An 18,275-nucleotide genomic window follows, 5' to 3' on the forward strand; every position below is an offset into this window, starting at 1 on the left:
GTTTACTTTCCATATCTATCCATAAACTATCCATGTTTTATGTTTACTCAAAATGTCCTTGTATTCACTTAATTATGTGAAGTTGTTGCAACATGAAAATGACAAGTAAATTACTTGTCTTTCTAAGTGTTAGTAATTTCAGTAAACCCAGTTAATCTGATTAAGCTTGATCATCACAAAGAGGATTTTACCAGTGATGAAGAGATCTGCCTGTTCTGTTTTGTTAACATGTTTAAGAAAATCCAACTAGTTTGAAACCAGCAGAATACAGATATACAGCACGGTAAACTTGGTTTACTGAACCTTGGCTCCAAACCTGGTTACCAAACCTTAGAAAGACTGATTTCAATAAACTTGTCATTTTTAAGTTGCAGCAACTTTACAACATTAATTGAATGTAACCACAATTTATGTAACTGTTACACTTAGCTACAAAGTAAACATCAATTATTATAATTACTTGCATTTTTCAAGGATATCAACTAGATTTTTTAGAGTAAAATGAAGTTATCAGAGTTTTTTGAAACAGTCCACATCAACAATGCAGATACAGAGCAGAGCGATGTCCAATTTAAGAGCACTAGATACAGCTAGTCTTACATCTTCTTGTCCTTTTTAAAATAAAGCATAAAATTTAATTATTTGTCCAAATATATGTTATGAAGAGTGAAGTTAATCAATATTGTCAGGACTTTATATAAGACACCATAAAAATGTCAAGATAAAGGAGAACATGCTTCATCTGACTAATCACTTTTTCATTTGATAGACATTCATGTTTTGGTGAATGTAAGATTGATTGCAGTAAACTAGATCTGACATGTAATGGTTTTGTTGAAATGATTGTCACATGGCCATGCGATGACCCAAAGCGGTCATTATCTGCCTGTACATCAGAGATGGCTTAATTTAACGACCCTAATGTGTTACTCTGTGGTGGTGCTGCTCCTGGTAAGTAGCTGGAATTAAACAATTCTGTTAATTGTGTTTCCTTCCGCTCTGAATAACCGCAGGCTGAGGAGACGAGCAGCGGGACCGCGGGACAGCCGCTCTCTCCTCGGTGTGTATATCTCCACTCGGATGGTAGATGGAGGCGATTACAGACTATTATTTTCGGCTGTATGAACCTCCTTCACCACCGCGAGCCCCCGTTTCTTTTGTGCTCCTTTTCAAACGCCTCGCGGGGCTGCCGCACGGCCACGCGCACGCACGCGGGGCTGCAGAATCCATGCAGCTCCTCCTCGAGGGGGTCGCGGTGACTGAGAGCCCCCACCCCCTCGCCCCCCCCCCGGCTCCTCCTGCGCCCGCCCCGGCACCGATTGTTGACAAAAGACGCTGCGAGACGGAGCGAAGGAGCACCACAGCCCGGTACTGGTGAGCAGATCTGGCCGTTAACTTCTTTTCCTGAGCAGTTAGAGGAGGAGGAGAGCGGGACGACGGGGGTAGAGGGGGCACGAGGACTCTCCCGTTCATAAAAAACCGTGAGTCACAACGGGCTGCTTTGTGTCCGGAGCGGATCGCATGTAGCCAAACGTTAGCCGTAGTAACACTGCGGGGTCGGTCCCCTCCTCCCCTCCACCCCCGTGTGATTCGGTATCATATGATGCTCATTTCTGTCTGTAGCCCGGGGCACATTATGACAGCTTTCCGTCTCTCTTTGTGTCTTTGTGTGTCCCCTCTCCGGAAGGTGTGGCCGAGGTGATTCGGTTGTCGGTGGTGGTCGGACCGCAGCAGGCCGGTGTGAAGTGGACGCCCCCCCCCCTTCCTCCTCCTCCTCTTCACCTCGCGATTGGTATTTACCGACAAAACCAGCGGCCGAGATGGGTCACTGGCTGTGAGAGGAAGGGCCGGACCAGCGTTACAGGAGGAGGCGGCGGCCTTGGACAGGTCTATTCAGCCGGGAATGGTGTGAGCTGAGACGGACAGGCATTCTGGATCTGACCGGGGACCCGTCATTCCCCCGGAGCCTCCGCGGCTCCAAGCCGCGTCCTGAGCCCTCCAAGATGGGGAAGTGCGACGGAAGATGCACGCTGCTGGTGATATGTTCACTGCAGTTGGTGAGTGTGTGTTAGTGTTTGTGTGTGTGTGTGTGTGTGTGTGTGTGTGTGTGTGTGTGTGTGTGTGTGTGTGTGTGAGTGTGAGAGAGAGAGAATCAGAAATACTTTATTGATCCCAGGGTTCGCTGTAGTCTTTATAATAATGCCAAGCACAGGGACTTATAGAAAGTAGAAATAAGTATCAGCACAAAGTATATAAAAATACATAACAGAAATACAGTAATAATACAACAATTAGCACTAGTATGTAAATATTTAACAAATGTAAATAAAAATAATATGCGGAGTGTGTAAAGTGTGTAAAAATATAAAATAGAAACTAATAATAATAAAACAAGTAGCACTACTATGTAAATATTCAAAAATAAATATAATGTGCTCAGGGTGTAAAGTGTGTAACAATATAAAATGTAAGAAATATAGTAATTAGCACTTGTCTGTGAATGTTAAAAATTATAAATATGTATAATGTGCTGAGTGTGTCAAGTGTCTAAAAAGTCTAAAAATAAAAGCCTATGTGTCTTATGCCACAATACAGTGTATAAAACCAGTAGGTGAAGTTAGAAATAGAACATGTGTGTATGATGTGTGTGGCCAAGGCTGCCTCTTTCCTCACTCACCATGATGATATAATTAGAACAGCGTGCTACAGACACACACGCACATTGTAATCAATTTTTGCCCAGCCTCTCTGTACAGTCACACTAAAAAAGCTTTGAGCTGCAGCTGCTGGGATGCCATGCCACATTACAGGCGAGGGTGTGTGTGTCTTTGAAGCAGAGGGAGCAGGGCAGGAGGGGGTGCTTTGGTGTCAGGGGGTGGCCTACAAGAGAGAGGGGTTATAGCCCCATTCTGACAAAACCATGTGAATGTTAAGCGCAAGAGGGACAAGGAGGCCCTGTTCACCATCTGGTCTCCATTCTGGAGTTAAAGTTAGCCTACAAATAGCTTGAGACTATCCCTCTAAAATGTAATAAGTGTGTAATATGAGACAGTATCAGCTATTCCTGTAGTGATGCTGGCATGGACCACAGCAGTGTGAGGGCCAGTTATTCAAGCTATTGTTTGCGGGGCTGATGAGTTGTTGTGTAGCAGGAGGATTCGGCCCATAGATTCTCATTAGTTTTGGGGGGTGCTCCTCTTTTACAGTCACTGGACTGGCTGGTGCTCCAGGCAGTTACCATGGAAACAACTGCGGCAGACCTGTGTATGTGTGTCCCTGTCACTGTCTGTGTGTATATTCAGTATGTGTGTGTGAAACCTTGATCACATGTGTGCGCCGTGTTTCTGTGTGTGTTGCATTTGCATATGTGCTCCGTTGTGTAAGTGTGTGTGTCTTTTCCTCTAACGTGTGTACGGTGTTTGACCCCTCCCCATGTCCCCTAGGTGGCAGCCCTGCAGAGGCAGGTGTTTGACTTTCTAGGGTACCAATGGGCCCCCATCCTGGCCAACTTCCTGCACATTATGGCCGTCATCCTGGGCATGTTTGGCACCGTGCAGTTTCGCTTCCGATACCTTATCTTTGTGAGTATAGCCCTCACCCTCTGATGCACAGCTCCTGCTTACTTCGCACTGATGCAGTTACTCTCATACTGAAGCTGTTCTCTGTGTCTGTTTGGCAGTATGCAGTATGGCTGGTCCTCTGGGTGGGCTGGAACTCATTCATTATCTGTTTCTACCTGGAGGTTGGCAACCTGTCTCATGTAAGTTTTGTGTGTCTTGAGGTTGTGTGTGATGTTTTTAGCAATTTGGACAGATTTGCTCTAAGTTATCAGTCTTTAATTATGTAATTGCTTAGTTGAGTTATATTTTTGTAATCATTTAATTGTTTATTCCACTGGTTCCCAAACTAAAAACCCTAACATACACTAACAGCTTTTGGATTTAATGGAAAAGGTTACAACTGGAATTCATACACAGGTCAGACGGCAGTAGTCTTAGTTATTTGGTTCCAGTTAGGATTATACCCGACTCACAATTATGCCACTGGAATACAATTTGTCTCTTCAATACAAATGTTCATCGATTCATTTTGTTTTCCACACAAAGTTTAAAGTCTGTCAGTGTGACAGCGGCATTTTTGCAATATAATAAATAAGCTAACTGTGCTAACGATGGATTGCAAATCTGCAACAACATTTTTTTCTGGCACTAGATGTCAAAAAAAGCCAGAGATTGTACTGTATTAATTTGCTGTTAGCTGCAAATTCACAACTTTCAAGCAAAAGGTCTCTCCTCTCTCCTCCTCTGTGCTGCTGTCTACAGGTCTGCTGCTGCAATAGTAGCGTAGAAGTCAAGAGCACTGATTCTGCAGCAAAATCTGGGGACCAAAACATCCCTAGAAGTACACTGCACAGCACACTGACTACCAAAAAAAAAAAAAAACAAACCCCAGACTGATTGACTTGAAGCAATCTCAGTCGACTGAGGGTCTCCGACTGATGATTCGAATCTCTGATTTTCAAGTGGCAGCCCAAGTTCCAACTCCAATCGGCCTCATTTGGAAGTGATAGAAATATGACATTCTCTGTACACCTCCCTACACTTGTATTTTGAGTGTAATATTTGCCAAAAAAGACAAGACGCAAAATGCACAATAAATTAAGTTAATCATCATAGTAATATTATTATTGTGAACTGTTTGGCCGTGGTAATCCCGCCCTTTTGCATTTTTTTTACTATTTTCTGACATTTTGGAGACTGTTCTGTTAATCAGAAACTTCATCGACAATAAGAATAATCGTTAGCTGTAGCCATATTTATATGTATGTGTGTGTGTTCAGGACAGGGACTTTCTCATGACGTTCAACACATCCCTTCATCGCTCGTGGTGGATGGAGCATGGTCCCGGTTGCCTGGTGACACCTGTGCTAGACTCTCATATGGCCCCTGACGACCACCATGTCATCACTGTCTCCGGGTGTCTCCTTGACTACCAGTACATAGAGGTGTTGAGTTCGGCGATTCAGATCCTATTGGCTGTACGTATCAAACGCACGCTCATACAGTGTGTTTCTTTTATATTTGAAAACACGCAACTAAATATTTATAAACATTGTGAAAAATTGTTGTTTTGCCTTTTAGTTTGCTGACCCTCAACCCTCTGCTAAAACATTTTCTGTGATACACAGTACAGATGCTCTTAGGTCAGCAGTGACTCAGGCTATACAAGAGCATTCACCTAATTTCTCTTCTCTAACAGCTCTTTGGCTTTGTGTACGCCTGCTACGTGAGCAAAGTCTTCCAGGATGACGAGGACAGCTGTGAGTGCTTTTGTCTTCTTCTAAAAGCTTCTTGATCCTCTTCCAGCACCTTGCTCAGCTGATCAGATTTACTTGTTTCATACTGTAGAGAAGGCTTTTGTATGGAAGCCCATTTCCGCTACAAAAATAGATCCTGTAAGTCACTGCAATGAGAAACTTTCTTGAAATAATGACTTGGTATCTGAAAATAATGACGTACTTATCTCAAAGTAATTATAAACATCTTAAAATAATTGGTAACTTTCTCAAAATATTTTTTCCATTATTAATAATATTATGTAATAAATACATGACGAGCTTTTCATTATTTTGGGAAAGTCTCATTTTGAGGTACTAAGTCATTATTTTTTAGAACTGTTCTTAATATTTTGAGATACTGAGTCATTAATTTGAGAAAGTTTTTCATTATTTTGAGATATATACTCATTATTTTTAAAACATTTTTATTATTTTGTGATACTTTCTCATTATTCTGAGATATAAACTCATTATTTTTAAAACATTTTTATTATTTTCTTATACTTTCTCATTATTTTAAGATACTAACTCATTATTTTGAGATAAGTAAGTAAGCTGTTTTGGGCAAGTGTCCCATTATTCTGATAAAGTTCCTCATTATTTTGGGAGAATGTCTTGTTATTTTGACATACTACCTCAGTATTTAAGTCATTGTTTTGATAAAGGTTCTCATTATCTGGAGATACATATCATTATTTTAAGAATGTTTCTTATTTCAGTGACTTACAGGGTCTTTTTTTTTCATCACACTGGCAGAAAAAGGCTTCCATACCTTTGCGTTGGTGACCCACGGCTTTGGATCTGAGCGCTATTAGCTCATTGTTTTCTCCTGCCTGAGTCATGTTGAGCAATATCATCGCAGAGGATTCCCTTTTAGTGATCCGAGAACTCCATCTGTGGAGAGTAATTTAGAGATGTCTGCCCGAAAAATCCCACTGTCAAGACTGTCCGCCTGTCTGCTGGCTGGTGCTTGTCTGTGGGCTTGGGTGTGCCATCTGCGTGTCTGAATTGTTCTTTTCCTCACGTGGTTTTCCTGAGTGTTTCACTCTCAGGCAACAGGGGAAATTAAGGCCCATAATTAGAATATTACATCATAAGACTGATTTCCTTTGAAAGGGCATGTCATGTTGTGTCTGTGATGCCTGAAAAGCACGCAATCTCATAATTCTATGCATCTTATAACATATTAGTGATCATGAAATAACAATGACATACAATGTTTTTTTTATGTATTTATAATATTTTCCAACTAATACTTGATTTTTTTTTTTTTAGACTAATAGCAATCTAATTATTCGATAGTGTAAAAAAAAAAATACAGTAATGATGTTTTCATTTTCTTAATATCTCCAAAACACAATTTTGGACAAGCACCATTTAAATTTGTTTCTATAAAGAACTGTGATCAATGTACTGAGCAGGATTTTTAACTGTTATAAAAAAAAAACTTTCATCAAACTGTGGACCACAAATAATGTTTCTACATTAGCTCAGTCACATCTTATGCATTTCTGTTCTGCAGCGTCTTGCTTTGTCTTGGCCAAAATATACACCTGATACCAATATACATGCAATAAACTAATAACCGCCAATATTTCCAGAGAAGAAAGCAATAATACAACATCATAGGAGTCATTTTATTAAAATGTCAGATCTTGGTTCTGGATAAAACAGATCCCTAACTTTTGGTCTATATTTCCACTTATGCAGACAATCAGGGATGATTTTGTTTTTCAGCTGGCACCACTTAAGTTTGTTCCTTTGAATCGATGGAGAAAGATTAGAACTATGTATCAATGACATGGACGCAGTGAGGAAGATGATGTATCGGGGCAGATTTTGATGTCACAGTGGGTTTACAGTGTTATACAGGTATACTGAAAGCAGCACCATCCGATGCCTTAATAGATTTTCATGTCAAAACAGAATCTGATCTTGAAATACAAGACTTGATTAAAAATACAGGTTTAAGGGAAAGTGGAATGATGTCATCCCCTTCTCTTTCTCTCTCCTTTTGAAGTTGATTTCATCGGTGGTTTTGACTCGTACGGCTACCAGCCTCCTCAGAAGTCCTCTCATCTGCAGCTGCAGCCTCTTTACACGTGAGTTACAAATATAGCATTCTCTACACTTTTTCTACTTTGTTCTTACTCGTTTTGATCTTTTTGTGGCACATTTGTCTTTCAAGGGTTACGCCAGCTATTTAATGTTGTACTTATAAAAATTTGGGGGCCGTCACAGATAGAGATCAATGTAACAAGGGCTGAGACATTGTGACTATTAGTCCCCAGGTCTGCTGCGTCCCACACTTTTCACTATGCAGCTTACAGGCATCGTTACTTAGCCTCCTACTTCTCATTATATCGTCATTATATTGAGAAACTTTTTTAAAGTAATGTTGTAATATTTCAACATAATGACTTGTATCTCAAAATAATGGCTTGTCTCAAAATGATGAGAAACTTTCTCAAAGTAACAACTTAATATTGTAATATAATCACATAGTTTCTCAAAATAATGACTTTTTATCTCAAAACAATGACCAAGGATGTCTTCAGTTGGGGAAAAAATGCTTTGGCGGACACAAGCCCTCAATTATTTCACAATAAGAGTCAATATCTCAAAATAATGCTAAACTTTCCCAAAACAACGACCTTGTATTTTAAAGACTGACTATAATCACTTATTTATCTCAAAATATTGAGGCTTTCTCAAAATAATGATGAGAAACTCTGAAAATAGTGAGTGATCTCAAAATAATGACTTAATGATCTCAAAACAATTACTTAGTATCATAAAATTTTGATAAACATTCTCTAAATAATGAGTTAGTATTTTAAAAATAATGACTTCATTATCCCAAAATAGTGGCCAAATTTCTTAAAATAATGAGTTAGTACTTTAAAAACAATGACTTAGTATTTCAAAATAATAACCTAATATTGTTGCTCATTCTTTTACAATTTTAAGTAATTATTTTGAGAAAATATATCTTTATTTTTAGATACAAACACATTATTTCGAGAAAGTTTCTTATTTAATGACTCATAGGATATGTTTGGGTTTTTGTCCTTCTCACTGGTGGGTGTAATGCATGATTTTTGTTAATGGCTCATTTAACACTAATGACATTATCAGGGTTGTTTTTCTTAAACACTGAAAAGCTCCCTCCGGGGTCACAGAGGACATATTACAACAGTTTTTCTCATGCTGAATCTATCAAACCTAATGTGTAAAATCAGCGGAGTGCCCCTTTCATGCAGTCATATCAAAGTACAGTATGGCCTAATATTGATGTCTGACGATGTGAATTCCCCTGATGTCATCCTGTCTGCATCCCAGGGCTGGTTAACTGTTGGTCGCGCCCCCTTCAGGCCAAACCCTGACAGTGTCACTGTGGATGGAAAGCAGCAGTTGCCTAGACTACACTCACTCTGTGTGTCACAGTTTACCGGAGGAATGGACTTACCCCACCCAGAGGGAGAGACGTCTGTGCGTGTGTGCATGTGTGCTTGTGTCTGAGAAAGAGAAATACAGCCCTGAATAGAATGTACAGAGCTCAGGGAAGAACCAGCATGCCAGGTGGTGTGATAACATGAAGGAGGAGGAGGAGGAGGAGGAGAGCTACAGAGAACAAGAGCTGGGGACACCTCTGTCAAATCACGGGAGACACACTTCACTAAACTGCCAGCTCTCAACACTCCCACAAGTGTGTATATGTGTGTGTGTGTGTGATTGTGTAACTCCACAGGACTAGCTGGTGCTTTGTGGTCGCACCCTGGACTCTTACCACTCGGTGTCCCTGTGAATGTTTTTTTGGGTGCTCGTGTGTGTGTGTGTGGGGTGGGGGTTGGGATTTGGGTGGGGTCACATAACAAAAAGTGGCACGGCTTGTACCTGTCGTCGTTTTAGAATGTGGTGATGTCGAACTAGAGCAGTCTTACGATTCCCATTCCCAAAGCCATCCTTCCTTCCATGCGGTTAAAACCACTGATGCCATTCGGGCTTTTTTACAATACAAACCAGCTGAGGTAGCATAACAAAGCTGGTGGAACTTTTTAAAGGAACACATCACCCACAAAATAATCATTTGTGTATCAATCACTCACCCGTGTTACATTGAATTTGTGAAGAAAACTTTGTTTTGCTGGCATGCCTCCCACTGAGTCCAAGTACAGTGAAAATTCTCACTGAATTGCAGCAAATAAGGGGCCGTGTTTAACAACGGCAAAACCATATCAACACGTCCGTTTACAAACTCACACAACTGGTGCAATTTAATTCAGTTCTCACCTATTCAGTCATATGCTCAGTACTTCCCAAACACATGTATGCTCACTAAAACCTTACTATTTTTAAACACTTTCACATAAACAGTCTCATGCAAAGACAGATAATGTGCCTCTTGCACTCCATCGAGCAGAGTTCAAACGCACACGCTTGACCAGCTGTGCGACTCATGTATCCCATTTTTACTCCAAATTATGAAAAATGATCTATATTTTGATTTCTTCTATTGTGGAGGCATGGGAGACAAAAAACATCTTCTTCACAATGTCAACAACTGATTAATTGATATACATTGATATACAAATGGTTACTTTGTGTTTTTTAAAGGATCAGGCTGGTGATATTTTAAACATTTAATGACCATAATCAACACTAGGTTCATCTGTTTTGCAATACTTTCCAACTTTCTCATCTTGTTTGTATATCTTAGTCCAAAGCCCATTCACTGCTGGAGGCGTGAATCTTAAAAAAAAGTCACCGACGGATACTATAGTATTTGTAACATTTTTTTAAATACTAAAAAACAATCCTAAAACAGCTTGGCACTGTCGATTTTTTAGCAAATGTGACTAAGACAGCAGTAAATAGTGCATTTGTTGGGGACTATTTTCAGTTGTACACGTGCTGCTCTAGTGACTGTTCATAGTGCCAGGATGGTATACTGTGTGGGATCATCTCAAAATAAACTACAATGCCCAGCTTCATCAGAACGAAGGAACGGGTCACCCAGTGCAACAATGTGTCTCATTGAGGTGTTTATAACAGTTTTGGACAAGAATGTATTTTACTGAAGAAAAAGCATGTTTAGTAAGATCGGTTTGTTGTTGGTTTTGGTCCTTTAATGTTGACAAACTGTAAAATGTTGCCAAACTTGTCCTTTAAAATTCCGCGTTACAGCGAAAAACCAAGTCAAATGTCCATTGCCAGGATATTTTGTTTTCAGGAAAATAAATTCAGCCTACTGTTCATGTAATGCTGTTGATTAGGGATACAGATGGCTTTGGGATCAGGCATTAGTGTGTCTATGGGGGAGGGGAGGGGAGGGGGGAGCAGTGGGGATACTGTGCATGTAAATAACCAGCCAATGATTGTTTTGTTGGTTCCATTTAGACAAGGAGGGTTGCATTAGGGGGTGGGTATGGTTTGGGGAAAAGGGAGCACATCAGAGTTTTTCTTCATACCTGTTTCTCTTGTTCTCTCTTTTTGGAAATCCTCCCGCTGCCCTCTTCTAACCCATCTGCAGCTAATTCTCCCTATCATCTTTCTCAGTAACTACATTCACCTCTGCAGCCCATCTGCTGATTTACACCAGAGCATGGCGATAAAGGAGACCTGAGGGGAGAATATGTCATGATCAGTGGTTTTTCTAGCTGTAATTGGAGACATGAAGAGGAAAGAAAGGAGACAGGTATGAAGTAAAGACCTTATTGGGTGTCAGGTGAAGTTTGAAATAATAAAAATACACTTTCTACATTAAATACACCTCTGTTGTCATCTGTAGACACGTTTGTTTCATTGAGCGTGACAAAAGGTTTAATAAAGGGAGTGCTTTCATTCCTAGTTTTGATTACATTATACTAATATCTGGATTATGGGGCACAGAATCACATTTTTGCCAGATTAGTTTGGAAGATTAAACATAAAATACACTCTGGTGAGTTGATGTGATGATTTGATTTGTCAAAATAATGTGATGCATTTTAAAGAAAGAAAGCCCAACCTTACAAAAAATAACACTTTATTCATAAAGTGACTTACTTCATGCGTGCAGTGCTATTGACCTCACTGTGACTCTTTCATTTAAGTTAATTTCAATGGTATTATATTAATATTATGTAATATTGGATTGTCAAAATAATTTCATAGATAGCTCATTCATTATGACAAAAGTAACACTGTTGAGTTTAAGTTTGTATGATTGTAAAAAAAAGAAGCTGTTATTACGTTAGTAAAAGGTTTTAGTGTATTAACATTGACTGTGTTGAGTCACTAATAATTATAGTATAATTCCCTATGATGAATTTTAGCATAGTTTATTGCCAATATAACACATGACAATGTGAAAGGAATAATTCACCCCCAAAATGAACACTGATATATCTATTACTCATCCTGTGCTACAGTGAATTAGTGAAGAAAACTTTTTTTTTCTTTGCATGCCTGTGGTGAACAAAGAATCCTAAAACTGAGAAAAATGTTGAACTGCACCAAACAATAGCAAAACTATATCAAAACATTACTTTACAGACTCTGACACAACTTGTGCAGTATAATCTGAGTCTCATTTACTCAGTCATATGCTTCGTATTTTCCAAACATGCGTTTTTACTAAAAATATAATATTATATACTAATATATACTAATATTCAAAACTGAACTGAAAGTGAAACTTACCCATGCTCTCTTCAAAGCCAGACTCCATTGACAAAAATAGTATTTTTACTTTACTTAACATAGAGGCTGCTGGCCTTTGGTGAATCCACATTAACTTTTTTTTAGTAAGGGGATAACATAAACAAACTGGTTGAGGCAGTGGTGGACCAGCAGCTCCCATGTTCAGTGAGGTAAAATGACTGTTTTTGTCAATGGAGTCTGGCTTTGAAGAGAGCATAGCTAAATCACACTTTCAGTTTAGTTTTAAATAGTAAGGTTTTAGCGAAAAATGCAAGTTTTGGGGAATTACTGAGCATATGACTGGATAAGTGAAACTTGGTCTATACCGCATGAGTTGTGAAGGAGTTTTTAAAACACATTTTGATATAGTTTTGCCGTTGTTTTGACTTAAATTTGAGAAAGTTCCATGTTTTTGGATTCTTCTTTTACCAGAGATATGTGAGAAAAGCAGTTTTCTTCATGAACACAATGCAACACTGGCTGAGTAATTGTTACACAAATAGTCATATGGGGAGTGAAGTTGGCCCATTCCTTTAAAACTGAACAATACAGAAAAAAACAACCTAAGAAAAGACTATATGGTGCTTGTAATTGTGTATGCTGTGACAAGATCCTGTCTCAACTTTTACATAGGTCTAAGTACAAAATTAATATATGACCGTGGCTTTATTGACATACTTTATAGATACACTCAGGTTATTCAATCCAGTATGACCGACCCACAGAAGCATGTTGAGCAGCCTATCCTAAAACAAATTTCCATATGATTACCATTGATTTTCTTGCAGGGCTGCCATAATCTAGTAGCATTACGTCACCTACACACCGGTTTGGGACATGTTTGGGAATGGGTATTTTTTTGTTATTTGGGCCACACGCTCCCCTCTTCCCATCACGCACTTACATTCCGGAGGTGACACGGAGCGTCCAGCAGCCGCACGCGCGCTGGCCGTGTGGCGCAAGCTCCCCGTTACCATAGAGACGCACTTTTCCCCCTTTATTTATACAGCAGAGTGTAACAAAAATCCGGCATAACATATAAGGGATACAAACAAAACAATATCAAAAAGCCAGGAGATATTACATTAAATAGGCTAGGTATGTAACACATACCAGTATCAAGTGTCTTGATAGCCTTTTTGTTAGTTGAATCAATGAATAGTTAATGGTCAATGTTCTTCAGAAAACCGACAGTATTATTATTTTTTATTTTTAAACTTATTATGTATACTTTGTTAAAATCATTATCAAATTAATTATTTAAAAATGCTTTGTCTTCTTTTCTTGAGTAATTGAGAAAGCCAAACACCACATTTCCCCCAAATAATCTACACTCTTGAAATATATGTCCCATGATGAATCTGAAAATTTCCCTCCGGAATTGCTTGGTGTGAGAACAATGCCCAAAAGGGCGAAAACAGTGATCATCACACAAAAAGTGCAGTTCGTGTTTATTTTTTAAATTTTGTTTTATTAATTCTTCTGCATGTAATGGCTGGCAGGATAGTAGCCGACTTGTGAATAATTTTGAAGGACAGTTATTCACAATTAGGTTGCATCCAAATCTTTTGTCATTCATTTTAATTAAAAATTGATTCCGATATCCAATGACATGTGTAAAAGAGACAATATTTCGTTGAAAAATGGCACGTATGGCTCTGCTATTATTGGGGAGTCAGCTGCATTAGGGTAATGTACACCCCGGTACATTGTGTACAGTCCGCCATATAATGATAAATATTGTGTCTTCTACTGCAAGTACAAATAACGTCTCATGGTGAATATAAATATAGATTTCTAAAATTGAACTTTATTGGGACATATAAGTTATTTTGGAGAATATTTTAATGACGTCCTTTAAAAAAAAAGATGTCTTCAGGTTGCTTCATTGAAAATAAAGTGAATGAAATAAAAATAAAATGCGTTATAAATACACCCAAACAGACTACAAACATAACAAAGGGACCGGTCCGGTGTGACCCTCCCCTCCCGGTTGGCGCAATGAACCGCACGCTCGCTCTCATCCCTTCCCGTCATGCAGCGCTCTCGCCTGCTCCTCCGTCGAGCCGCCATGTTGTCGGAGTGAAAGCCTGGGGTGTCAGAGAGAAACTGGGGCCGAAATCCGCGTCCATCCACCCTCTCCGCCGGTGAGTATCACCTCTAACCCGGTCTCGGTAGCACAGCGCGTTGCTTATTCACGCATCGGAGCGGGTATTGTCGCCATGGCGGCTCTGGGAGCGGATAAACGGGAGTATTTGGTGCGGCAGCAGCCTCCCTTTCTGCTGCCTGCCTCCTTCCTCCCGTTGTGTCGGTCTTCCGCTCCAGACAGCTCTCGGGCCTTTGTTAGCATCCGCGTCACGGGGACCTGTGGGGCTGCGGGCTCGGCACGCAGGTACAGACCCCCCGGTGTTTATTAAAAACACAATGGTGATGTTTGCAGACTGCTGCCGCTGTTAAAAACACAGTGTGGAGCCCGTGTTTAGCCACCGGGCTAAGCTTGTGTCTGGAGGCCGTGTTATTGTTGGTAGACATGGGCATTGAACCCTCCACAACAGATCCCAGACTGGCGTGAGTGCATGAAAATGAACCCCCCCCCCCCGGTTACCGTGACGACCCCGTTCACGGAGCTTCTCCGTCTTATCTTTGGTTTCGGTGTGTCACGTCTGTTAGGAGGGAAATGTTTGTGTTGAGACACCTATCTCGTGCTAGCTGCAGGTTGCTCGTATTGTCACACCCCTGTCTGTGCCCGGTATGCGGTGGATTGATCCCCGGTATTGAATAATGATTAACCCAGTTAGATTGTGGAGCACAGTGCCCGTTTCCTGAGTTGAAGCTCAACAAGCCGTGTGCGTTTCACTTTGGGGAATGGCCACGGTGTTGTGGATTTCCGGGTGTTTCTCTACCTGCTGTAGCAGAGGAATAAAAAGCTAACATTTCCTCGTTGCTCAATGAAGAGTGGAGCAGCAAAACAAACGCATGATGTGAATGATCACTGGGCAGGCTGGTTTGTTTTCATCTTTTGGCATGGTTCAGCTTGTTCGCTCGTGTTTTTTTGTGTTTCTGAAGGTGGTGTGTTGCATAGTGGTTTCAGCAGACTCTAGAGAAAACCATTGGTGGGTGAAGTATCTGAAAGCCACACCAGAGTAAAAGTATCTTGCCACAAAATTACTTTAGAAGTTAAAGTCTCTAATGAAAATATTACTTGAGTAAAAAATCTTAAAGTATCAGATGGTTACTGTATTTAAGTATTGAAAGTAAATATATGATATTAAATGTAGTTAAAGTCTCCAGATAAGACGTTTTAATTTTAACATTCAGTTCTGAATTTAGTGTTTATTGCACAATGTGATGACTACAGAACAATGAAAAAATTGCATTAACATTGCTTTGTTATTAGCCTATCTTTCACTGTGTAATTCTGCTTACACCAAGTACAATCTCCCGGGAAAAATGAACGATCCATTTACGGCGCATAAGGAAGTGCATCAGCCGCTGCTCAACAAAAGCTGGAGGAGAACTGTGCTAAATGCCATGATTGTTGGCCAAGTTTGGTAAAAAGCTACTACATGGCCAAAATCTTGCAACCATCTCACGTTAAACCCTTACTCCACAATTTGAATCTATATTTTGGCTGAGTTATTTCTTCCCAGAGTCCCTAGCAATGGTCTTATTTGACTACCTAAGTGAAAATGTCAGTTCTTATTTTCTTCAGTGTTGTGTGTTGATGATAATAGTGTCGATCGCTTGTCTGTGGATAGTCGTCAAGCTCTGTGGAAAACAGAGAGCCCACCCTCTAGTCTTTGTGACAGTGGTGTTAACAGTAATACCACTTGGGGACTATACATTGGGGTAGAATTGAAAAGTTGAAAACTTATGCTTTCAACTTTAAGTATGGAAAGCAAAAGTCCAAAAAAATGTTAATAAAAATGTAAGTAGTCAGAATTTTGAAAATTTTGAAGATTATTTCTTTGTACCATGAAATTGGTCTAAAAAAGTCTTTTACAATTTAAAGGTTGTAAAGAAGAAAGGTCAGTGGTGGTCTCCCCCCCAAATTCCTTTATTTGTACATTCATCTCCTCCTCGCATCCTCAGTTCCTTCACTATTTTTTAGTAAGAAACTTAAATGCTTAGGGGAAATTTAGTGAAGTTAAAAGAATACATTTTATTTCGGAAATGTAGTGGAGTAAATGTGAAAGTTAACAGAAATATAGAAATTGAAGTGAAGCACAGATACTCCCAAATAATAATGAAGTGCTGTGACAAAGTAATATTATTTAATTGCATTACACCACTGGGGTTGTTCAGCCGGTCAGCTTGTGTTTTTTTGTGTTTATGGAGGGGGAGGTGTGTTGCACAGTGGTTTCAGTAGACTTTAGAGAAAGCTGCATGCATTTGAGGATTCATAGTGTCAGACAGACTCTGGCAAAGTTAATTACTGTATGTGGCTCAGTGTAAAAAGAACCGCTTGTAATTTCCTCATGGCCTGTAGGGACACTAATGCGAAACTGGTAATTTTAACAGAGATTAGAGCTTGTTGGATAAGAAGAGGTTGTAAAATACAAATTATATCCCTGTGACTGCCGAAAACCACTGAAGTTGTTTTGCCCAATAATGACCACGACCACCAAACAGTGTGTACCATGCACGTTGCATATTTCTTAAGTTGATCATTGCACACATAATGACAGTCTGCCCAACGCCCATTACCCAAGTTATATGACAGGGCCTCCCTGGCCTTCTCAAAATAAGGGCCACCAGTTTGTCCCCACTTCTTGGAAAATAAACTCTGTAACCTCCCTTGTGCAAACTTACTGTTGTAATTTAAATAGTTCCCATTTGCACACTAGACTCAGTTGCCAGTTCATTAGCTACACCTGGCTTAAAGGAATTTAGTCTGTTAAAGTTAATAACATTTAATATAGTTTTGGAGACATGTTTATTCAACTTTACGGTCATTTTGGAAGATGCAGTTTGTGGTGCTGTTGATCTGTATTGTGTTACACTCAGTGTTTTTCATGACCTCCCACACATTCACTTATTTGTGACGGCCCACCACGATTAAAGCATCTGCTGCCACAAATAGATTTTCAGTTTTTGGAGGATGGATGGAGGATGGCATTGGCAAAATTCCCTTTATATATATTTATATAGTGTCCCCTTTTTAATCATTCTGTGGCCGTTTGTTTAAATTCAGATTTTTGTTGATGTTTTGTTTTTGCTGGTCCGTTAACCCAGCCCAGGCAGGACTCTTCTTTAGTTATATTTCTCTATGGCATGGATAATTGATCAGTTGATCTGGTCAGAGGTGATCAGATCGATAGATGTGTGAAGAAGCAGAGTGAGTGAATGCAAACTTTTAGACTCAGAAAAATTAAAGATTAAGTTTCACTTTCACTGTTCCTGGTGTTTGCTGCTCTGTCTGAGATAACAGTACACTTGGCGCTCAGAGAGCAATGAATAACTGCACAGTGTATATATATTTCAGTAGCACTAGAATATCTGTTTGTGGTGGCAGATGCAGGTGCACCCCACCACAAGTAAATAAATGTGTTGGAAACCTTGTACCATTCACTTATTGATTGCACCACACTCTCGAAGTGCAAAGTGCACTCTTGGCACACATGGAGCGGTAAAACTACAGGTGCATTGAAAGTGAAACGAAACCATTCATTCTGCTGGGTCTAGAAGTTTGCATTCACTCGCAGCAGCTGCTCCTCTCATCCAGTGATCTGATCTGATCAGCTCTGGACTGAATGATGGATCAGTTATTCACCCCACTAAGCACAAACTGCTGCTGAAGAAAAAAGGAAGTCATGAAGACCTCTGCCTGCGCTACGTTCACAGACCTGCAAAAACCTCAGAATTTAGAGGGGGGACACATAATGATACAAAGAAACACACTGTCATCAGCCACCATTACACATTCACTTAAATTCTGTGCACAACACCGTGTTTATATTTAGTCTACACGAACAGAAAAAGCATCAGTGACACCTCTCAGTAAGATGCTGTACAATTTAACAGCACCACAAACTTCAGCCTCCAAAATGACCATAAAGTCAGGTATTGACAAGTAGTCTAAGCACCGACCTGATACAAAGTAATTCATTAAGTTAAACTAGCTTAGTTTTACACCTGGATAAAAGGGCAGTTTTTACCTTGAAAAAAGTTCTTCTTGGTTGCACTTAAACAGTACCCTACACAGCAGGCAGCCACTGGCAACTCCTGTTTTTTTTTTTTTTTTTAGAGAGTC

At 39.9% G+C, this 18,275-nt stretch overlaps 2 protein-coding genes across 3 annotated transcripts in view; both read left to right on the top strand.

Annotated features, from left to right (window-relative positions):
• The first annotated feature begins 680 nt into the window (after positions 1-680).
• nkain1 (sodium/potassium transporting ATPase interacting 1) lies at positions 681-11,106 on the top strand. The gene is made up of 8 exons (XM_042506353.2): positions 681-1,374; positions 1,688-2,057; positions 3,444-3,581; positions 3,680-3,760; positions 4,841-5,038; positions 5,260-5,320; positions 7,359-7,440; positions 8,681-11,106. Exons 2-8 carry the CDS (start codon positions 2,004-2,006, stop codon positions 8,688-8,690), a joined length of 624 nt encoding a protein of 207 aa, XP_042362287.1. The 5' UTR covers positions 681-1,374; positions 1,688-2,003; the 3' UTR covers positions 8,691-11,106.
• Positions 11,107-14,022: 2,916 nt separating this feature from the next.
• pum1 (pumilio RNA-binding family member 1) overlaps positions 14,023-18,275 on the top strand; it is a 37,041-nt gene continuing 32,788 nt past the window's right edge. For both annotated transcript variants that reach the window (XM_042506102.2, XM_042506103.2), the window contains exon 1: positions 14,023-14,169. The gene's annotated coding sequence lies outside the window, so the exon portion shown is untranslated. The remainder of the gene's footprint in view (positions 14,170-18,275) is intronic.

This window comes from Plectropomus leopardus, chromosome 17 (assembly GCF_026936395.1).
Source record: "Plectropomus leopardus strain MGB_pleo_1.0 chromosome 17, ASM2693639v1, whole genome shotgun sequence".
NCBI lineage: Eukaryota > Metazoa > Chordata > Actinopteri > Perciformes > Serranidae > Plectropomus > Plectropomus leopardus.

Excerpts from the sequence above, each read along its gene's own strand:
- nkain1 (XM_042506353.2), top strand. The coding sequence starts at position 2,004 with ATGGGGAAGTGCGACGGAAGATGCACGCTGCTGGTGATATGTTCACTG. Across the intron at positions 3,582-3,679 it reads GCTTCCGATACCTTATCTTT|TATGCAGTATGGCTGGTCCT; the intron begins GTGAGTATAGCC and ends TCTGTTTGGCAG. Across the intron at positions 3,761-4,840 it reads AGGTTGGCAACCTGTCTCAT|GACAGGGACTTTCTCATGAC; the intron begins GTAAGTTTTGTG and ends GTGTGTGTTCAG.